The sequence below is a fragment of the Psittacula echo genome (assembly GCF_963264785.1).
Source record: "Psittacula echo genome assembly, chromosome: 5".
Taxonomy (NCBI): Eukaryota; Metazoa; Chordata; class Aves; order Psittaciformes; family Psittacidae; genus Psittacula; species Psittacula echo.
In genome coordinates, this window is record NC_137739.1 from 31,628,519 (window position 1) to 31,652,237 (window position 23,719).

General features: G+C 41.2%; 1 protein-coding gene across 16 annotated transcripts in view; it reads left to right on the forward strand.

Moving 5' to 3' along the window:
* DENND5A (DENN domain containing 5A) overlaps positions 1-23,719 on the forward strand; it is a 116,937-nt gene that overhangs the window by 77,454 nt on the left and 15,764 nt on the right. For 15 of the 16 annotated variants that reach the window (XM_080617445.1, XM_080617457.1, XM_080617456.1 and 12 more), the window contains 10 exons: positions 1,387-1,509; positions 1,961-2,086; positions 5,273-5,407; positions 12,129-12,254; positions 13,238-13,354; positions 14,251-14,340; positions 16,073-16,189; positions 17,151-17,273; positions 19,122-19,238; positions 21,725-21,847. In XM_080617445.1, the coding sequence (XP_080473571.1) occupies positions 1,387-1,509; positions 1,961-2,086; positions 5,273-5,407; positions 12,129-12,254; positions 13,238-13,354; positions 14,251-14,340; positions 16,073-16,189; positions 17,151-17,273; positions 19,122-19,238; positions 21,725-21,847 (1,197 nt within the window). Of the gene's footprint in view, positions 1-1,386; positions 1,510-1,960; positions 2,087-5,272; positions 5,408-12,128; positions 12,255-13,237; positions 13,355-14,250; positions 14,341-16,072; positions 16,190-17,150; positions 17,274-19,121; positions 19,239-21,724; positions 21,848-22,337; positions 22,455-23,051; positions 23,139-23,719 lie in introns of all 16 variants that reach the window. The other variant, XM_080617455.1, reaches the window with a different exon arrangement.

The following is a 23,719-nucleotide window of genomic DNA, read 5'->3' on the forward strand; positions in this document are numbered from 1 at the left end:
GCTGTCATCCCTTCCCTACCCATCCTTTCCTCCTGCCCCATCTACCTGAATCCCTACGGGGGAGACCTCTCAGCTACTCCCTGCACCCCTCCTTGCATCTGGCTCCCTCAATTTGCTGCATACCGTAATTTTAAAGGCTTGACTTTCCCACAGATTCTGCTGCTTTCTTTGTCTGTTTCTTATGTTCCCCTTGCTTTCTGGTGGTGGTATCAGGGGACCCCATCACTGCTGTCAGTTCTATGCACACCTGAGAGCCAGGAGAGCACTGCTGCTCAAGCACTGGCTCTTTGCCTTGTTTCCCGCTGCTGAACGCCATTAGGAGTTAAAACCAAGTGAATACTTTCTGCAGTTGGCAGCTGCTGCAGTAGCTACAGGCATATTTTGTGACTGGGGGGGAGGAGATGAATGCTATAATTGTTAATGGAAGAGGTGCTGGTTGAAATTCCCCTTCAGAAGGTGATCCCCACTATAAAAAGTTGACTGTTTAAGTATAGTCCCCTCCTGCAATTAGTCCTCTTGTTCTAGGAGTTTGTACCAATATGGGGTGCTGCCTCTGCAATTCTTCCTTTTAGGCAGTTGCTGGAAATCTTCCTGTTACTGCGTCTGAATTCTCTCCTGCTGTATGAAAAACTTCTGCTGATGTCTTCTGCTGCCTGCAACTTTCCTTCTTCTTCTTCTGTCTACACTTCTCCGTCTCCAGGACTTCTTCCTGCTGGTGTTTCCCTTTCTCCTCATTTCCCCTCCTCTGAAGTTTCCACCTGGATATTTCGCTTCAGTATGCTGTGCTTTGTGATGGCTGGCCAGGTGATTTGGCAATGCTGCTCACCAGCTACTATTCTTGTATTTAAAAAATTGGTATTATCTCTAAGTTACGCAGCTGTTTAATGGTAAGTCAGTCTTTTAATGTACTGGTGGTTGGCTGTGACTTTTAAAGTACATTTCTGTAAATTCCCTTTATTAGTTTAAAAATGATTTGGCTTCCTGAGGGTGATGTCATGGATGTGATCAAGAACTCTTTCAATAGCTGTTCTTTGTTAACCAGAAATATTAACAGCCTCTAATGAATCTCTGTAAAACTGTCAGCTAAATCTCACTTAGAATCTAATCCATAATACATTACTTTGGGTGTATTTGTAGGTGGGTACAAAAGCATAACACAAACTTATCTGAATTGTATACAAATACATCTGTATGCCAGTAGAACTTTATACAAATTAAAGTTCAGATATGGTCTCTGCATGTTTCTGTTCTGTCTCACATATAGTACACACGGTTGCACCTCGAACGGGTGCTCAGCCTTATGTCACCTCGTCTGCAATGTGTGCTGGAGCCATGCTCTGTGCTCCACCTTCTGACATCTCTTCTGAATCTGTTGTCTTCCCACAGATGTGGATGAGTGTGCCCTGGGGCTTGATGACTGCCACCCAGATGCTATTTGTCAAAACACCCCGAAACTGTACAAGTGCATGTGCAAAGTGGGTTACACTGGTGAGGGGAAGAAATGTGAAGGTAAAGTGAGCCAAGCACTGTGCTCTGCCTGTGTCAGCATAAGATGTTGATAAGATAGAGCCATTAAAAATAATGGTTTGGAATATGGAGGGTGATTTGAAATCAAAATAGTTGTTGTTTCTTCACCCTATTTACTACTTGTTTACAAAATCAAAGGCTAACAGACTCCATGGTTTTTCATCTAGTAATGTCACTTGGTCTAATAATTAGTTCCTTGTTCTAATAATTAGTTACTTAACCAGCAGCCTTAAAAAATATAAGGTAAAGCTAGATGGGAATCTCAGGGTGTTTTGTCACTTTTTAGAAACATTTGGCAAGTAATTTGTTAAATACAGTCTATTTACAAGACAATGATGACTTCAGACAGCAGTCGCTGCTCACATTTACACAGTTGCATCTCTATTACACTCAAGCAATGATCCATCATATTGACTTTTGCTTTATTCCTTAGACATTGATGAATGTGATAATGACTTTAATGGAGGCTGTGTCCACGAGTGTTTCAACATTCCAGGAAATTACCGCTGTACTTGCTATGATGGCTTTATGTTGGCTCATGATGGCCACAACTGCCTGGGTAAGAAGTGTGTTCATGACCATTGTAAGTGGGGATGCTAACATAACTCTTTAGCTGCATCCATGGGAAATGCATGGTGATATGTTGGGCTGAATCGGCTCAGCTAGAAAAGAATGTTACAAGTGGGACTAAGGAATTCCAGGTACCATATACCATCCCAGTGTGGCTCTTTTCTTCTCTGTAAATGAGGAGGATAATTGTGCTACGTTTCTGTTAAGTGCTTTGGATTAAAATATGTGAAGTGCCATTTATTATTATGTGAGTATACGTAAAAAAGCATGTGCTATCATTGTCTTTTCTGTTCTAAAGTTAATTTAGGATCAGTTCTCAGGTGTGTTTCTGGGCTCAGAGATCTTCTCACTACTACATCTATAATGTGTGTTTCTCATTCTTGCTGGGTCTGAGTACATACTCATGTGCAAGCTGTAAGAAAAGGATAATTGTGAGTGTGCAGTAGCTGTATATAATAGAGGCCATTGAAGTACAGAGGGACGAAGCCAAATGCTTGGAGTTTCTCGAGGTGGTTAATATGGAGCAAAGTACGTACCTCTGGAAACATGTTCAATCCTGGCAGTGCTCCCTTGACCCGGCATGCACATGTTCTCTCACAAAGACTTTGATAGTTTCCCTCTTTTTGTGTGCCAGCCAGTGAAAAATCTTTAAAAATGGGTAACAAGACTGTATGATTTTTATCCTTCATCACACAGTGAAGCACTGTATAGCAAGCAGTTGCCAGCCTGTTGGCCGTGTGCTATGCAGTTGGTGATATATCCTTGGGACAAGAGCCTCATGGTGATGAAGCTATACTGCTTCCAGAACACACACTGGGTATCCTTGTGTGGCTCTGCCCTGTGCTGTGGTACCTGTCCCGTTTACTTTTTCAGAGATGCCTCTGTTTTTCTTCTCTGCTGCACTGAGTGTGGATGTATCAGGACAGGCTCCCATCGCCATGTCAGTCAGGGAGAAACTTGCTCTCACAGCCTGGCTGGGGTATTTCCCACTAGTGTATGGCATATCAGGTGGGAGATGAGACCATCCCTATGCTGTATCTTATGCTGGAACAAATCAGAAAAGCTCTGGATTCAGCTGGCATTGTGTTGGGTTTTACCTGCTGGGAACCTGGTGCATGCCCACAAGTCAACTTTATTACAGTGTAAGTGGAGGAGAGGATGAAGTTACTAAGTTCCAAATATTTCACCAAAGAAAGTAGAGAGGGAAGCAAATTATCTGCTGATACTTTAAAATAATAAGAAGGGCATCTTGTTTTTCTCTAGTGCATTTGTGTAAACATGGTGGAGTTCAGGTGAGGTTACCATGAAGGGCTGAATGAATGAAAACCTTGCCTCTTATACTGGCACCAAAGAGTGTATTCTCTTTGTATCCAGTAGCCTCTCTAGAGCTAACTTCAGCTGACTTGTTTGTGATCACTAAGACCTAGACATATCTTTGACCAAAATCTACCACCTGCTTTGTTACTGGGGAGCTGCTCAGTATTACATGGCAGACTTGTAAGAATAAAATAAAATGTCATTGACACGCAATGAAGTTTTTATCACTGACCTGCCAGTTTTGAGATGTGATGTAAATGTTAAATAAATGTTTTGGTATGCAGCAAATTGGATCACATCTTCTCTTAATCTGTATATTTACTTTGTTCAAGCCAAGGTTGCCCTCCTCTCACCCTTATTTTTGAAGGTCTCGGTTGTGTGCCTGGGTTTAAGCCAAATAGACAATTACTTGTTGGAAAGAGATGATTTTTTTTGAAAGCTTTCCAAGGTCTGCAAGACAGAAACATCTGCTGGAGTTCAAATCTGTAGTACTAAAGACCCATGGTGGCTGTTTATTCATGATTGTTTGCACATTCACATCACTGTAGAACTCCAAAATATTCAGCTTCTTTGTGATGGAGATATGGCAGCCGCTCTTTTTGCTTCAGCAGGTCACATTCTTTTTCGTCCAATTGGCTTACTCATTGCCTTTAGTAGAAATTAAATCTGTTGTAATACTATGTTATACTGCTTACTAAAAGCCTTTCTCTTTCTCCTTTTTAAGACAGCTGTTTTATGCCAGAAATGCTACAATGTTAAATTAAAAACATTGTACTATTAGCACAGGAACAATGAACAGAACAGGGAGCAAATATGATATTCTATATAAAGTCACAAATAAGACCAGTGCTTTGCCTCAGCAAGGTCTTGTCCTGGTTTTTAAGGGACTGAGCATTTTTACTTCCTGTTCAAATTGGCATTTCTGATAATTACAATAGGAAAATTCATTGCTTGTTGTGGTTACAAAACCCGGCACTTATGAAGGGGTAAAATTCCAGACAATTGGAATTTGAGATGAACATCCTGTTGTTTGTTCAGAGGCTTAGCTAAAGTTTTGCTACTTTTTGTTTCTCTTGGTTGTCTTGAAAGCAGAGCCCTCCTTCTATATTCTCTGGTATTGCTGAAGCTCTGTGTGTTGCAAAATCGTTAAAACTGCAACTTCTGCTGTTGTCCTTGACTGCAGTCAGGCAACACAGGAGTAGCCTGGATGGTAAGTGGTGATGATCTAGAGCTGAGGGAGGAGGATTTTTTATCAATCTGAGCATTAGAACAGATATGATGTGTGAATTCTAGCTAGAGTGAAAATAAGGAGCGAGGATAGGTTTGAAGCTAAACTTATTTTGAGGTTTGTATTTTTCTTGTTCAACCTTTGCTTCAGAATGAGGAGGTTTCTGTAAAAACGCCTTTTATAGCTTGATTGTGTTTGGATGCATCCCACTAAAGACAGAATCACATATGGATGCTCAGTCTAGATGTAAATGTGCTAGGCTGCTGAGTGGTGGTACTAACCAGCTGCACTGAAAGACAGAATATGTTCACATAGGTGGTATGGAGCCCTGCTTCTGATGCCACTGAGGCTACTTTGTTGTAATCAGTAGCTCTGGTTAGTTGGCCAGCATTTCTTGGAAGCCCTGTGGCTGATGGGGAAACTGTGAGCAGGGAAAGAGCAGCAGCAAAAATACACTTTCCCAAGGGTGACAGCAGAACATCAACAGCTAGCCTGGGGTGTGTAAGCTACCTGGGTGGTTACGTTCTGAGTAGATGTCTATCTGTACTGTATATTGAGTGGCTGCTGCCAACATGAGTGTAGTGGTGTTAGTACAAAGCTGGTATCTCTCTCGTTTTTTTTTTTTTTCAGATACGGATGAATGCATGTCCAACAATGGTGGTTGCCAACATGTTTGTGTCAACACTGTGGGGAGCTACGAATGTCGCTGTAAGGAAGGGTTCTTTCTAAGTGATAACCAGCACACGTGCATCCACCGCTCAGAAGGTACTGGCTGCTTCCGTTCAGGCACCAAGCAGGAGTTTTGGACAGAAGCTAACTGCAAAATCTGTAAAGCATCTTTAAAAATATTTTTAGGTTGAGTTTTTCAAAGCTGTGAAGGGTCTTGAAGTCTCAACTCCTTTTAAAAGGAAGAGTATGTCAGAATCTTCTAAGTGACTTTGAAGACTCTTTACATCCCTTCTGCCCCTTTGATCCTACCTGTGTGTCTGCAGTGCTGTGTTTTGTTAAAGGCTGTACTGCTCTACTTCCACTGTACTTTATGCTCTGTTGTGCAGCTAAGCTGTGTCCTGATCCAGGGAATGGTAACAAATTGAAGGCCAGTGAGTTCTGACCACTTCCATTGGCTTTAGTTAGTTACAGGGCAATACCTGCATTACCTTCAGGTACCTTTTAGGTTCCCTGTACAGTGTTTAGATTTCAGCTAAGGGATTTATTGTTTGTCAGACCCAAAGGTATTCAAATCACATTCTTTGTTTTGAATGAAACCTTTATGAAGTAACCTTTGAGAGATCAGAGAGCCTTGGATATCTAATTAAACTTCAGATTGAACAAAATTATTTTGGATGCCCTTGGGGAATACTTTAAAGTGGTTGCTCAGATCGTGGAGTTGTCCATTGAACTGTACAGTGAATCTCTTACCAAGAGGCATTTTAAACTGTAAAGCTTTCTTTAATCTATGGCTTATCGTTGGCATGACTGTAAGAGGAATCTGAGCATGAATAAACAAACCTTACTTAAAAAATCCCCATAGTGAAAAGATCAACATTTACAGACGTATATGGCCATCACTGATAAGAGCGCTGAGGTGGCTGTCATCGGCTTTATAGCTGAATTGATCTTTTGTTTGAATTAAGAATTTGTATTCTCAGCTTCTCTGTATTGGGCTTGGTATCGCAGGGGTCTGCTGATGCATGGTGATTTCTCAGGCCATTGCTCAGCTTGCCACAGCAGGAGCTGAGCCAGGAGTGGGGACAAGCAGGAAGGCTGCAGTGGTGGGGCAAGACATTTCCCTTCATGTTGCCTTGCTATCAGTGATGTGTGTGTGTGTGTGCATGGATTATGAATCTAAGGATGAAAATCAGTAGCTTCCACTTCTTGTCTTGTCCAATACCAAGAGAGGAAAGTCTTCCAACTCTTTAGTCTTACTTGCATACCTTCTACTCTCCAGAACTAACAGCAGCAGCATTTACTGTCATTAAGAGTTGTTCCCTAAATTGTACCTTTGGAATCTTTTCAGGTTATGCTGTGACTGTTTCCCTCCTGCCTCCCTGCCATTACTGTGAAGAATCCATGGGATTCCCCACTTTTTTTTTCCTTGGGTGGGCAGGTCTGTTGTAAGCCAAATCTCATTGCTTCATCTTTCCCCTCACTTTGTTCTCTGCTTTTCTGCTTGTTGCTAGGTCTTCTATTCTCTGCCTTGTGTATGCATCTCTCAGTGTGTATACTTTATTAGTTCTCTTTTGAGACCTCCTAACATTGATTAAAACAGAGTTTGGCACCTACTGTCTAGACCATCTATTCATTTTTGCTTCTTACTTGTGATGTGAGGTAGTATTTCCTTCCCTGTCTCCCACCCCAGTTAAGAGAGTGCATACATTAGTGCTTGAGAGACCTTTCTAGTGGTCTGCAGTACTCTACATACTCAGAAAAAGAGTGAACTGGACTTGAGATAGGAAAAATAGAGAGGCTTGGAGCTGTTATATTCCTCCTGGTGTATGACCAGAGTTAAGAGTCATCTGCCTTTCCAAGTTTATCTGCAATTATTGTCTGGGTTCTCTGTCACCTGCTGTGACATGGGACTCAAGGTCAGGTAGCTGTTTAGAGGAGAGTTTGATAATTAATGTTGATTTTTCATCTGATATGACAGTGTTGGTCTGAGGCACAGTGCAGTTCTGAGAGGGCTGAATGGTTCTGCCTAGCCCCCTCCTTAAGCCACAGGAACTCAGAGTATCTTGGGACGTTGTGCACAACCCTATTTTTTTTCTTGACTGACTGCTCTGGATGAGCTCTTCTTCACCTATGTGTGGAAGAATGTGTTTACTCTGGGAGGCTGTTACAGTAGCTGGCAGGGCAGCTATGCACATGTAGCTTGTTTCTGGTTTTAACTTGCTCCTTATTACAGAATACAAAAATTTGAAGAAAAATAGTTTTTCAATGTGAATATGTAGTACATCTTGTGGTTGCTGTTGCTATAGGTCAACAAATCTTGCTACTCTTCCATGTGGTATTTCACAGTCATAGTTATCTACTCTTGGGCTGAATCAATGGTAGTGAACTGGATGTGCATGTTGAAAGTCACATTTGAAATCACTGTGTGGACTGAAAGCTTGTACACAGGAGACCATCTTAGCTACTGCTCTTAGAGCCCTCCTGGCTGTGGAGAACAGTCAGACAACCAGCAAACTTTTAGAAAAAGTTGCCTTAACACAAGGGTGTACAGAGCATGAAAAAAACTAAAGTGCTCTTGGGATGTCCTGTGCTGCTGGCTGTTCTGCTGACAAATGCTCCTTGCCATTTGTCTATCAGAGGGTGCCTTTGAGAATCTCTGGTGTTGCTTTGTACAGTTGCATCCTCTCCCTCTGTTCTATTGAGCACCTGTTTGAATGTGCCCTAAATGGAGCCTTGATGTTCTTAGCAGGTTGGTGGTCATGTCCCTAGTCTTCTGTGTAAAAAAGATTTAAACACAGAGATTAATGTGACCTGATAGGGAAATACTGTGCTGGCTTTTTGCCTTTGTCTTGCCAGTGACAGGAGTGCTCAGATCTCACTGAAGCTTGCTGGGTAATTTCATTAAAATCTAGTCATCAGGAATGGCTTGGGGTCCACTAGGCTAGGCAGGCACTGGGTTTGGCTCTCTTGGCTGTGTGTATGGTGACCAAGAGACTCATTCTAGACACTTGTGCACCAGTAGGACAGGCTCTCCTGCAAGAGAAACTGTGTGTCTGAGAAGCATGTGGTGGGATTTGCCCAAAATTTGCTTGGGCTTTGGTTCTGGACCACAATCTGCCATTGCAACAGCTCTGGAACAATGTGACCTGCGAGACTTTGTGTCCGTGAAGGAGTTTACAGTCACAGAGCATTTGTTGATTTACAGACATTTCTTATATACAACCTCATAAAATAGGGCTGAGGAGAAATCTACCACCTTTGGAAACAAGCAGCAGCTTTGTAGTAGGTGCTCTATTTACTATGTGTCTTCTATGAAATGCTGTCTTTTGGGTCAGCTAAATTTTGGTGGGTTTGGTCATGTACCTTGTTACACAATGGGTACTTTGTTATTAAAATGTGCCCAGGTTTGGGAAGTGCAGTTTTAGCTTTCTCTGGGAGACCTGATTGAATTCTGCTCACTTAGAATGGAGAGTCCAAAACTGAGCATTTAAGCCATTTGTCTGATGTCAGTGAACTTTACCAAAGTAGCTGCTTGAGCAGTTTCTCCTTTGATAGCTCAATAGAGACAACAGAATAACTTTATTAACAGAAACCAGGCTGCTAATTCTGTTAATGCTTTCTAAGACTTGTGAGCTAACAGACCAAATCATACTGCATGCTTAAGAACAGAAATGTCACAAAAACACTAGAGTTAATTAAGCTAATTTATGGCCTCATAGGTTGTCTTGTTCCTTGACTGACAGCACAATAATGGATCACAGCTTTCATGTGGGCTCTTTGAGCTGTGGCTGTGTGCTGCAGGATTTGAAGGGTCATTGTCTTGTTAGACTTCTACAAAGTCTTCACTGTGGGAAAGGAATCAAAAAGCCATTACAGCAAAATAACCTAGGATCTGCAATATCCATTATTTTGTTGCTTAAATCTGTCTTAGTAGAGAAAGGGTAGTGTAGCTTGTGCTTCAGATGGCAAGACTAGCCCTGTGTAGAGCAAGGACCTAACTGAAGTGTAGTGGAATAGTGGTGACGAGCTGACCTCTGCTTGCCAATACAGTGTTTTTGTTTAACTAATAAGACTGTGAAAAGGGCTTGTGTAAGTTTAAAAAATATCTAGGGTGTGGAATTGTTCAAACAATCCCTTTTTAGCAGCACAGTCACCTTCTCATTCTCTTTGATTGTGCATCTGCTCAACTCAGGAGAAGTTCGCTGTGGTAATGTGGGATAAGCCCTTGCAGCCAAAGTGTGCTTTACTCGGTCTTCTCACATGAAGTATTCTCAGCAAGGAGGAAGAGATTTTGGTGTAATACGTCTTATAAGAGCCCAAGGCAGAAAATTTGATGACAATGGTGTGCTTCCTGTATAACTGAAGAGAACATTCAGTTGCCTTCTCTCCCAGTTTTGTAGCACTGTGGAACACTACAGCAAAAACCTTTGGCATATTGTTAGAAGAAAAGCTGTTCTTGTAATTTGGCTTAATAATCCCAATTATAATTCACCCAGCTGCTGTATAGTTTTCAGTTGTGTGTGTACAAATTGTGTCACCATCTTGCCAATGCAAAGTAAAAGAAGTTTTTGCAATAATTTTAGCAACAATTCCTTCCTATTTAATTTACTTCAACTTTTTGCAAAGACCAGACCAGACACTTTGGCAGGCATTGGGTGCTGGTGCATGAACAGCTCGTAACTGTCAGAAATCAAAATGACAGATTGTTTTTAGGAGGTGCACCAAAAAGAAGAAAGTCACTAGTGTTAAGTTGCTTTTTCATTTGGTTAAAACAGGCACTGGCACTAAATTCTGTCCAGCTGGGACAGTACAAATACACAATGCTGTGACAATCCCCAGTGGGGTTATTTTGGGAGGTATTTATTGAAATCAGAAAAAAATTGAAAACGAAATGGTAATCAGAAAACAGAATTGACATAAAGCATATGTGCAATCTGTATGTCTGACTGGTTTCTACTTGGTCACTGCTGAGGTAGGTTATAACTTTGGGAATCTGCTTCATACGCCAGTAATTGAAATAGGAATGACTTTGTGACTGTTAGCCTAGGCATTCCTGTGTCTGGTGGCTGCTCTTTTAAGCAGAGAAATAAGAGCTTCACTCTAGGATTTGCTTTTGCAGGTATCAGCCATCTTGCAGTTTTTATAAAAGACATGAGGAGGTTTTACAAGCACTGGTATAGAGTGAGAGCATTGGATGAGAATGCAGATGCTGTACAAATCTAGGGATGTTGCTTTTTGACTTCGCAGTCAAAGAATATGGACACAGAAGATCACAGATGGGGAAATATTGAAGCCATTGACTTTGCAGGATTGGACTTCCTGCCTTTCCTGTCTTGTAAGCTTATACTTCTTGTCCTAACACTGTAGAGTCTTCCCACATGTAGCAGGCTGTTGCATGTGTGTGTGTATTGAACTGACTTCACCTCTATGCCTGGCAAAATCTTGGAGCAGATTCTCCTGGAAGGCATGCTAAGGCACATGAAAAACAAGGAGGTGGCTGGTGACAGCCAGCATGGCTTCACTAAGGGGAAATCCTGCCTGACCAATTTGGTGGCCTTCTATGATGGGGCTACGAAACTGATGGAGAGGGGTAGAGCAGTTGACGTCATCTACCTGGACTTGTGCAAAGCATTCAACACTGTCCCACACAACATCCTTGTCTCTAAATTGGAGAGACATCAATTTGATGGGTGGACCACTCGATGGATAAAGAACTGGCTGGATGGCTGCACGCAAAGAGTTGTGGTCAATGGCTCAATGTCCGGCTGGAGACCGGTAACGAGTGGTGTCCCTCAGGGATCGATGTTGGGACCGATCTTGTTCAACGTCTTTGTCGGTGACACGGACAGTGGGATTGAGTGCGCCCTCAGCAAGTTTGCCGATGACACCAAGCTGTGTGGTTCAGTTGATACGCCGGAGGGAAGGGATGCCATCCAGAGGGACCTCGACACGCTTGTGAGGTGGGCTGATGCCAACCTTATGAAGTTTAACCATGCCAAGTGCAAGGTCCTACACCTGGGTCGGAGCAATCCGAGGCACAGCTACAGGTTGGCAGAGAAGAGATTCAGAGCAGCCCTGCAATGAGAAAATGAACATGAGCCGGCAGTGTGTGCTCGCAGCCCAGAAAGCCAACTGTATCCTGGGCTGCATCAAAAGGAGCATGACCAGCAGGTCGAAGGAGGTGATCCTGCCCCTCTACTCTGCTCTCATGAGACCTCACTTGGAGTATTGTGTGCAGTTCTGGTGTCCTCAACATAAAAAGGACACGGCACTGTTGGAACAAGTCTAGAGGAGGGCCATGAGGATGATCAGGGGGCTGGAGCACCTCCCATATGAAGACAGGCTGAGAAAGTTGGGGCTGTTCAGCCTGGAGAAGAGAAGACTGCGTGGAGACCTCATAGCAGCCTTCCAGTATCTAAAGGGGGGCTATAGGGATGCTGGAGAGGGACTCTTCCTTAGGGACTGTAGTGACAGGACAAGGGGTAACGGGTTCAAACTTAAACAGGGGAAGTTTAGATTGGATATAAGGAAGAAATTCTTTACTGAGAGAGTGGTGAGGCACTGGAATGGGTTGCCCAGGGAGGTTGTGAATGCTCCATCCTTGGTGGTGTTCAAGTCCTGGTTGTTCAGAGCCTTGGGTGACCTGGTTTAGTGTGAGGTGTCCCTGCCCATGGCAGGGGAGTTGGAACTTGATGATCTTAAGGTCCTTTCCAACCCTAACTATTCTATGATTCTATGATTCTATGACTATGTGACTGTTGCCTGCACACAGGGATGATGAGGATGCTGATGCTCTTGCACTTGTCCTGTTTTGCAGAAGGTATGAGCTGCATGAATAAAGATCATGGCTGTGCCCACATCTGCAGAGAAACACCCAAAGGAGGAGTTGCCTGTGAATGCCGACCAGGATTTGAACTGTCCAAGAACCAGAGGAGCTGCATTTGTATGCAACATTCTGCATATGCTTATGGTTTTCCAAAAAAAAAAAAAACCCCAAAAATAGTGTTCTGTTTGCAGTGATACGGGTTTTGGTATGGTATAGCTAAACTCGGATGACTTGCCTAAAATGTGTACATTTGAATTAAACTAAAATCAGTGGCTTTACTGGACACTATCACATTGGTCTATTGGTTGCTACAGTCTATTGGTTGTAGTTTGGGAATTGCACCATCATCCATAACGACAGGAAGTTTGGATCCGCAAGAGAGCTCTGCGGTGTTTAAGTCTTACAGAGGTCTTCAGGAAGGCAACATGTTAGAGGTGTATTGGATGGTCAAATATTCTATGATTCTATGATTCTATGAAATGGAGACAAAAACTGCACACTGTCTTTCAAAGATGTTGGAAGTACTTAAAGCTCATTTGGAGAGCTTTAAACTAGATTCGAAGGGGGATGGGGTTGTAACTGGCTTGCCCCAGTGGGGCAGCACTCTAGAATTGATGAAGACTGGGAGGCCTTCTCCCTTATGGGGCCATCTCCCTTATGAGGAAAGGCTGAGGGAGCTGGGTCTCTGTAGTTTGGAGAGGAGGAGACTGAGGGGTGACCTTATTAGTGTATATAAATATATAAAGGGGGAGTGTCACGAGGATGGAGCCAGGCTCTTCTCAGTGGCAAACAATGATAGGACAAGGGGTAATGGGTACAAACTGGAACACAAGAGGTTCCACTTAAACTTGAGAAGAAACTTCTTCACAGTGAGGGTGACGGAACACTGGAACAGGCTGCCCAGGGGGGTTGTGGAGTCTCCTTCTCTGGAGACATTCCAAACCCGCCTGGACACATTCCTGTGTAACCTCATCTAGGTGTTCCTGCTCCGGCAGGGGGATTGGACTAGATGATCTTTTGAGGTCCCTTCCAATCTCTAACATACTGTGATACTGTGATGCTGTGATACTTGTGAGATGTAACATACGTTTTCTTCCTAGTGACATGTAATCATGGAAATGGTGGCTGTCAACATACATGTGATGATGCTGATAATGGGCCTATTTGTGGATGTCACCCCAAGTACATCATGCATGTAGATGGGAAAACCTGCTTGGGTCAGTATATGGTGGGGGGAAGTAGTCTTCTGTTGATGACCACCTCTAACTGGTGTGGTGTTTCTGTGTGCCCATGATTAATGCTCCTCATAATAGTATGGCTAGAAAATATCAAGGAATCTAAAAAAACCACTAATCCATGAGTGAATTGGTTGAGTCCTGGCAACTATTGCTTCCCTGTATAAGTAGCTACCTAATATTTCTGGAGCCTGTAATTATCATGGGTCCCTCTGAAGCACAAGGCTTGTCACTAACCAAAGAAGATTCCCTTCTCTCCAGGATATTTTAGGTTCAGTTTCTTGTATAGCATGAGCCAGAGAGTGTAACCAAGACATGTATCTGTTAAAAGCAGAACTCGGGAGTCAATTGAAGTACAATTTTTGCAAGGCAGTTATCCAGAAAAAACCCACTTAAGACTTATATAAAACCCACTTAAGATTTATATCCTAGTCTCTGGAAGAGTTTGTTGCCTGTTGACTGAAATCACTGAAATGCTCAGGCATGACTGGTTGGTCCTTGTATTAGTCCATGATAGATGAGGACAGCATGCTCTTAACTGAGCAGTTCATGACAGTTCAATTAGTTCTTTCATCTTGTTGCTGTTCACTACATCCGTAGCACTTCACCTGCTTTGTTGAGAATACTGAAGCAAACATCAGTTGTAAGGAAACAACAAAAGCACAGAAGAGAAGTATTCTCATGGTTTTGACTGAAGGGTTGACATGATTTTCATTATTACTTTATTTAAAAAAAAAAATAAATTTCTGCCTAGTCTGTTCTGACTGTGATAATTCAGCATGTGATGCAGCTTACTGCATGTGTGTACGTATTGGATATCAGATGGTGCCTCTGCTCTGGGCACCTTTACTCATTTGCTTTTTTCATGTTCCGTACAGAGGGGGAAGAGACTGCTCTTGAAATTTCTGAGGGAAACACTACAGCAGGAGCTGATGTGGACAAGAGGGTGAAGCGACGGTTGCTCATGGGTAAAAGTGCTTATCCAAAATGATTTTGCTATTTGCTGAAACCTGAAGATTGAAATTTTTTGCTATTATTATTATTATTTGCTATTTGCTGAAACCTGCTGATTGAAGAATTGTTGGGGCTTTTTTTACTGTAACCATCATAGCTCTCAGCTGAATTCTGCCTGAGATGTTCCAGTCCATTTTAAGGAAATAATATTATTCCATAACATATATAAAACTAAGTATGTTGTTTGTGGTATTAGTAGGAGGTGTCAGGAAGTTGCTGTTGAAGTAGCATATATTTCCATGGTTATAATTCATCATGGGAATGCAGTACAATCCCTTCTGTGCCACAGGTTTAGTGTGATTGTGGAGGAAACAGTGTTTTACCGGCTTATTTTCAATTGAAGATACACTTCTGCATGGAAGACAGTTGGGCACAGTGGTGGATCTAGAAAGACATGTTAGGATGCAAGGACATCTTATTCTTCCTAGAGGTGTTTGCATCTGGCCCAGAGTGCCAGCCTCTGAGACTCTGTCACTATGGGGAAGGCACTGGCATGGGAAGCAATCACTGTGGTCTCAGGGCAGCTGGGTCAGTGGATGTCCACCTCTCAGAAGCCCTCACTCCAGGCAATCAGGGTGATTTACCATTCTTACTGTCATTTGCCACAGAAGTGCACTGGAACATGGAGACTGAGGAAGAAACTACCAAAAGTATAGGGCTCTGAGCTCCTGAGTCCATATTTAGACATATAAATTAATAGTCTCATTTAAAAAACAAAACCAAAAAACCTCACAAAACCAACCAAACATAAAACAACAACCAACAAACCAACCCACAGCAAAATGTTTCTGTGGAAAGGGGAAGGAAGAAGAGTCACCCTGTCTTCATTTGCAGGTTAGACACAGCCTCCCAGCATTGAATGTGAGGTGGGAGACTGGGGTAAAGATCTCAAAACTTGAGAATAAATAGCATATGCTGATGCTGTAGAAAACAAGGAGACAGAGCTAGAAAGAGGATTTCAAAAAGCAGATGGAAAAAATGATCTTTGAATCTCTCTGGATCAGTATGTGCTGGATAAAATTGCATTTGGATAGCCAGTGGAAAGGCTGTTAGACTGGCTGCTGTGGTTAGACTGACTACAAGAAGATGAATGCCAGAGTGGGTTATTTCTGTTTAGTTGGATGTGAAGGAACTGTATCTAAGGGGTGTTCAAAAAGATTGGTGAGATTTATACATGGTTTGCGTAGGGGTAGTTAAAGGAGCATGAGGTTGAGATGGCACCTGGCTGAGAAGGCAGGAGCACTCAATGTAGGTGTAATCCACCATGACTGGGAGCACAGGTAGCATGTGAAGGTGTGTTGGAAATTATTTAAGAGAATCCGTTTAGTAGGGCTGAGTGTAATCAGGTATCTGAGCATTGGTGGGAAATGTCAAAGTTTCAGCTGGGATTGAGTGTGGGCAGGAGGAGTCAGACTGACAGGAACAGATGAATCACTGAGGAGTGGGGATTTGTGTTTGAGGATGAGAATATTCAGAGACAGTATTTCAGTTTGTAAAGTCTGCAAAAAACATGGATGTAGCTGAGGCAGGGATTTTGCCAACATACGTATTTAGTAGCTGCTCATGTATATGAGGCTAAATGTAGTTGAATAGCAGTGTGCTTGGAACCATGCCTTCTATCACATGATGTTTCTTGTTACCATTATAATATCCCTGAGCAAACTTCAGCTTTATCTTGTTGGCTAGAAACGTGTGCAGTAAATAATGGTGGCTGTGATCGTACGTGTAAAGATACATCTACCGGAGTTCACTGCAGCTGTCCTGTTGGGTTCACGCTCCAGTTTGATGGGAAGACATGTAAAGGTGAGTTTTATACTGGTGGGTACATACGTGCCAACACCTTATTGTAAGGTATTCATCTTCAAATGCAGGTAATCCAAGCCAGTATGTGTAATCTGACCTAAGAAAGGACGCAGCCAGGGGTAGATGCACAGTTTCCGTTGTGTCAGGTGCATCACACCACCTCACTGCTTTCACCCCTCCTGCCAAGTTGGCCTCATTTTTCACAGTAGGAGGTAATACAGGTCTGTGGTAAAGTAGAGGTCTTTACTGGGGAAGGTAGGCATGTCTGTTCTTACAGGCATATAGTTCAATAGGCTGCTATTTTACCCGCAGTCAGCTGGGCATCAGAGCAGTTTAGAAGTAAATATCAGTGTGTAAACAGGGATGTGTGAACAGAATTACTCATACTGGCCCAAGCAGCTCTGGTGAGAGTACTGGAAAGAAGCAAAGGGGCATTTAGGTTGTATATTAGAATACGTTTTCCAGTAATTAGATATTAAGACTGTTCTGCTGGCAAAAAATGCTGAAATCTGCATGCCTGAGTCAATTAATATTAAAGAACTCATTCTAATGTTGGCATGAAAAGGATGGGGTAGCTCAGGAAGTTTCCTCTGTCTAAGATTTCTGCAGGGCTTAGGGAGAGGAAATGGAGAGAATGTTTAAAAAGCTAAAACCTGTTAGAGAAGATTTAAGTCAAAATGTTTCCAAACATAACTTAGGGAAATTATCTTTTGCAAATACATGTACCCAAGTGTAACTGACAGCAATATGTTAAATGAAAGCAAGTAACACTGTCTTGGGGCGGAATGGGTCAGATCATTCATAAGAGCTGGTTCTGATCATCCTTAACATTTGTAGTAGTTCACTAGATTTTGTTTCTGGGTTTCATTAACCAATTGGATGTGTCTGTGTTCTGGATCCGGCAGTGGAAGTATGTTGGATGTAGTGTGTTTATTTGCTGAAGCACTTTTTTTTGTTACAGATATTGATGAATGCCAGTCCAATAATGGAGGCTGTGATCATTTCTGTAAAAACACTGTTGGCAGTTTTGATTGCAGCTGCAGAAAAGGATTTAAATTGTTAACAGATGAGAAGTCTTGTCAAGGTACGTGCACTGGATAAGCAATAGAAGTAGAACAAATCAGTGTGGCTTGGACATCTACTACAATGATGAAGTGATAATGGACTCCAGAATAATTTCCATGCCTCAGTTTTGAGTTTTCTTGTTTCGTTTTGTTTTCTTCTCAGAATAGCTGTTGAGTTAATACATACAGTTGGCTTGATATTATTGTAGGAGGTATGTTTAATGGCACAGTGAACTATTATCTGGAAGCAACAGAAATAGCATCATATTAAAAAGATTTTTATGAGGATAATGCGCCCCCTCTTCTATTAACGACTTTCAAGTAATTTACAGGGAAAAAATAGACAATATCTCTCTGTTCATCTTACTGACTAGTTTATCATTGCAGTGAAATTATTTTTTCTTAATGGGACATTTAGATGCCATGAACTCATTATGTAAAGAAAAAAAGACATTATGTGATCTATGAAATTATAGGCCTGTAGACACATTGGAATTGCTATTCCGTAAAACATAGAATATTTGATTTTTAGGTTGACATGTATTTTTCCTGTGAGACTTGCAAACATATTTGCTTTTCTGTATAATGGTTTGTAAATATAGATTTAGCAATCCTGTTTAAGCTGCTTAAATACATTAAAATGTAAAGATCAGAGTGGTTTGTGGTTTTGGAAAAGCTACAGTATGAAACAATGTAAAGCCATCAGCCAGTTGGAAGGTGAATAATTCCATTTCCTAGACAACCAACTGACGTTAATGATGAATTTCAGAAAGCTGAACTGACTAACAGAACATAGTTTTCACCTGGGTTTTTGATGCATTCTTATCCTTTCAAAATCAGGCAAAGAACATCAACAATTTTATGGAACAAACCACAACATATTCAGGATAGTTTTTGTTTGGTGGTGGTGTTGTTTGTTTGTTTGTTTTTCATGGAATCTCTTTGTGAATGTATTTTTAAGATTTACGTCTCCCTTTTGGCCCTTTCACTTCCCTAGATTGTTTCAAAAGTGGTATCTTGAAGCTTGCCAAAGCCCAAGAAAAAATAATGGTGTAATGTGTCAGTCATGCTGATGGGAACTTTTGTGTATCTTACAATATTCTTACCTGTCATGCATAATGTGCTAACATAGAAATTTTAGGTGCTTTTGATGGTATAATAGAAATTTAGGGCTTCAGAGTGATGGGAATTAGATGAATTTACCATTCAATTCACCAAGATCATGATTAGGCTATTGTAGTAACTATGCTTTACAAAGATGTGTGCAAAGTGATTATAATGCCAAGGAAAACTGGCACTGGAGAAAACAGGTATCTTGGCAGCCTTTAGAGACAGACATTGAAGTCTAAATATACAGTATAATGGATCTGTGAAAAAATTCAACGAATTATTCCAGTCATCTGTCTTCAGGTGTATCTTGGAGAACATGGTGATTTTCAGCGGGCTTAAATCAGGCATTGCATATCCACATAGAGTTAAAAATGTGACATTTGCTTTCATTTATTTGGCAAAACCTAAGGCAATACTTTCTTTTGTAAATCTGTTTCTGCAGATCTAATGTAGAATTTTTGTTAATGAAATAAGAGTTCTGTCAGCATTTTTTTTCTTCCTGTAGAATAGAAATAATTTATTTTAAACATAATTCTAAAAATGTAGCAGCAGATTTTATGCTTGCCAAGAAAAAGCTTGTTTGGCAAGCTATTTGTTCTTTTAAAAGTAGTCATTTCATAATATTACATCACTTGCTTTAAAAGAATTTGCTTAGTTTTTTGCTTAGTTTACATACATCTCTGTGTTGAACTTTGTTAGCTTGTCAGTGCTGCCTTGTCAGGCTGAAAGATACTAATGTATTCCTTTAACACTTGCAGACATTGATGAATGCTCTTTTGAACGGACGTGTGACCACACGTGCATCAATCATCCAGGCACCTTTCAGTGTACTTGTAACAAAGGATATGCTCTCTATGGCTTCACACATTGTGGAGGTGAGTTATAAAAAGACACTACATGCCATGCTGTTGCCACAGGTCTAATTAGTGTCTGTGCAAGACACAAGCCTATATATATATGCCATAGGTGGACAGAATAAATTTTACTCTCTGCTGTGATAAGGAGGCACAGCAAAAGTAGAAACTAATCCTGCTCATTTCTGTCTTTGGCCAAATGTTTTTTCCTTCACACCCTGCATCCGAAAAGCATCTGTGACTACTAGAACAAACTGATGTGTTTTGCACCTGGGTATGAAAGCCTTAATTTGATAGAATTTTCACATACAGAAGTCTTATTGACTTCAATGAAAAGTCAGTGGACTTGCAGTTAAAGTACAGGAAGCTCTGGGTGGCATAGAAAATTGTGGTTTTGCAGGTTGCCCTTGTGCATATGTCAGATTCTCACGTGATGTAGTTTTAAATTTAGCTGATGTAGTACCACTGATTTACACTGGCCAGGATTAATACTCTTGAATCTTTATGTCTTTCCTACAAAAAAAGTTCAAGAGAAAGAGAGAAAGATGTTCACAGAACCTCTGTTTGCGTTGAGTGTGAATATTTCTGAGACAAGTTCCCAGAATTAACATGAGGAAATACGAATAACTGGACACTAAATGAAATTAAACCTGTTTCATAAAAGCCTAGGCAAAATCTTACTGACTCCATATGCTTATTTAATTCTGGGTAAGACTTACTTATGTCTGAGGCAGAGTGAGCACATGTGAACTTGGAGATAACAGTTCAGTGATTTCCCTGTGTTCGATCTGTTCTAACCTCTGCCTCTAGAAAGTCTGCAAAGAAGATTACAGATACAACATCACTGTGTTTTATCCTTATGAATAAGCAAACCTTTCTCCTGATGAATAGGCAAACCTTTCTGATGGGAAGTATCACTGTTCATGTGTTCGAATTTCTAAGAGAAGTCTATTCTCATTAAATCTCCTGCATTAATTCCATTCTTTTGGCCACCAATAAGGGAAATCACCAATAAGGGAAAGTTACTGTAATTTTGCTGTTGGCTACTAATTGTCCGCTTCATATCATGCTCCTGTGCAAAAGATAGTAATCCTTGTACCATAGGAAGTCCTTAATTTACTGGCAATCCAGGCTGTGTCAAAGCTGGTAGGAATATTGATTATACCCCTTCTGACCTACATGGAGGCAGTTCGATAAGTACTGGAGGTAAAAGGTTGCCATTGCATTCCGCATCCTAACAAAAAGTCAGTGAAACCCAAAGATTTGGGCTGATTCTGTGGTATCTTAAGCAGTAGCACCAATTTGAGTTGTTCTTACCTTTCTCCATTATTCCTCTGCTGCTCATTCCTACCTCTCTGTCTCAGTTCTGTTAGTAGCATGTTTTCCCCCTGAAATCAGATTGTTTCTGTAATCTGTTTCACAGTGTTTTCTACCAAATTGCTACCTATCTAGAGGGGGGAACTGATGGCTGGGGAGAGCAGTGAGAAGAACTTGTTTTGCCATTGAGAAAAGTGTATCTAGAAATGGGTACCCTCAGTTGCACAGACTTTCTGGGGCTTGCAAGAGATTTCTTGCTGGCAGCTTTCTAGGCTTATTGTATAATTGCCATAAAGCTACTGGAGACAAAGGAAGCAGTCATCAGAGTGTATCTGAGAAGCAAAGACATAGAACTTTGCATTTCCCTTTGTTGAAATTAATGAGATTCCTTTCAGGCCGTTTCTCCAGCCAGTCAAGGTCTCTCTGAATAGTGGCACAACCATCTGGTGTATCAGCCACTCCTCCCAGTTTTGTATCATCTGCGAACTTACTGAGGCTGAACTCTTGTCCCATCATCCAGGTTTAATGAAGAGAATAAATAGTATTGGCCCCAGTATTGACCCCTGGGATGCACCACTGGTGAATGGCATATTCTGCATCAGCATGCAAGTTCGCACCAAAGGCAGTATGTTGTGTTGCCATTAGTTTCTCCTCCTGTTGGCATTTATTGGGTGGGGAAAGGCCCTGAAATTGGATAATTGACCAAAAGGGGCAATGGTGATACAGTGGTGTTATTTGCCCGCATGGGGTCACATAGTGTTCCACAGCAGTTGTATGTATCTGAGCACTTTGGGACATTGATCAGTAGGAATCCTGTCCGTTTTGTCTGCCTTTATTCCAAATTAGAAATATTAATTAACCAGGCTCAGGGCACTGCAGACTTGATTTGATCTCCTTTTCTTTGAGTTAATTTGTTGCCATATTGCTGAGGCTGAATATATTTTTAGTTATATAGTAATGGTTTAAGACTATACTTAACATCTCCCCTCTGACATTTGATCAATTTTGACATTTATCAAAGGATTTCCATGAAGAAAAAGCTATTTCAATGTAGGTGTCCAGATAGCATTACTAAAATCTTTTCCAAGCCCTACCAAGCAGTATTTGTGTATATTTTTACCTAGTGGAGTTAGAGTACAGGTCTTGGACAAGAATAACATTTTAAAAGTCTTTTTATCTTTCCTCTGTAGATATTAATGAATGTAGCATCAACAACGGTGGTTGCCAACAGCTGTGTGTGAACACACTGGGAGACTATGAATGCCTGTGTCACTCTAACTACAAATTACACTGGAATAAAAAGGATTGTGTTGGTAAGGTGCCTAATAAATACATTTCTACTCCTGATGTGTCTGATGGCCATGTGGTTATAGTCAAATCTGAAAATCTTGATCTGTCCAGTCAAGTGGTATGAGTCATCATTTCTTGTATCCCACTTTACTTTTCATGATGGTGCTGATGTTGAAACTGGTAAAAGCAAGTGAAAAAACAACCCAAAAACAGGAGATACTTTGAGGGATTTTGATGCTTGCTTTGCTGTGCTTTTATCCAGCTCATGCTTCTATTTCCTTTTGTTTCTCTGCATGAGAAGGTTTGCTGGTGATAGCTTTACCTGAAAGGAAATTACTTATGTGTTGTGATCTTCCAGTGACTTTATTTTGCTTTGATTTTCTGTCCAGACAGCATTTTTAACTGTGTGGGTGCTCTTGGGTACCAGCTTCAAAACCAGCTGCATGCCTATTTATTAATAAGGTGTGTATGTAGAAATTTTACTTGTGTGAGTATTTGTTTTATCCTATTTAGAGACAAAGGGTTCCTTGCCTGATAATATGTCACCCAGGGTATTGCTGCACTGCATTAAGAGTGGTGGGAGTGATAGATGCTTCTTAAGCTGCTCTTCAGATGTCCAGGTATTTTCTGGTAAGTCAAAACCAACAAAAAGAAGCCTGTGATTCTGCAGAGTGTAAGAGCAGCAAACCTCTTAACTCTTATGGAAGCCCCACGAAGTAGACAATCAACAGGGACCTTTCCCCTTTCACTATAGATATAAAGGGCTATATCCCTGCTAGTGTCCTTGTCTTTTATAACCACTCTACCCTCAGATTCCCTTCTCATGACAACTGTCTTTGTGAAGCTAGGGAGGACAGGGCAGAATTCTCCGTGTTCCCTGGGCCATTCCTTAATTGGCCCTGAGAGCTGCTGCTGAATGGGGCAAAGGCATTCCAGCCCTGCGTGGGGTCTGAGATTTTGCCCATACAGTCCCTGGACCTCACAGGACACAGCATGCAGACTCGCCTGGTGCTTATGGGACAGTTGCTGCTTTTCTTCCTGGACCTCTTAAATTACTTAAGAAGAGACAAGCTCTAATGTGGAGTCTTTTATGAACAACATTGTTGAAAAAGGGTGAAGATGATGATGCCAAACAGCAAATTAAAAATGTCTTTTATACTACAGGAGTCTTCAGTCTGTGCACAGTGCTTGTGTCTTTACTGTCTGTCTGTATGATCTGTCTGTTAGGAACACAAGATGCCTACACCTTCACCTGTGGCAGATCATCTCAGCTTAAGAAAAAGCAGCAAAATACAAATGCATCCAGCTGGCTGGGTAATCACTGGATTTACTGTTGCATGATTTGACTGATTTCTTTAAAGAGATAACAGTGAAATAAGGGTGTTTCTGTTGAGTATTTTCCCTCTTCATTATGCTCCCTTTGGTTTCTCTTCCTCTTCCTCATGATTGCAGTTCATGATTTCAGCAGGAAATTCCCCTTGCACTGCTTCATCAGCATCACTCAAACTAAGACATAAATAAGGAAAGAGAAAAAGATCAGTAGTGAAATAAACAGCTAGGCTAGGAGTGTCATGCCTCTTTTTAGACACTCAAACTGGACAGTGCTGGCAGCATACAATATGTTTAGGTTGAGCTGTTAATGAAATTTAGAAAGTATTTAAAGCTGAACAGATAAGATTTTTTTTTTTTTTTTTTCAATAAAATCTATCCTACTTTGTTCCAATTCCAGTTGTGAAACAGCTTCACAGCAGGAAAAAGCTGGTGTCTTTTTAGGTTTTGTGTGATGACCACTTTTTCACTTTATGTCAGCGTATTTTTTTATGTCATCATTATGATGTGACTTTATGGTTACCTAAATTTTCTATTCCTTTTTGAAAATAATGTCATTGTTTCTT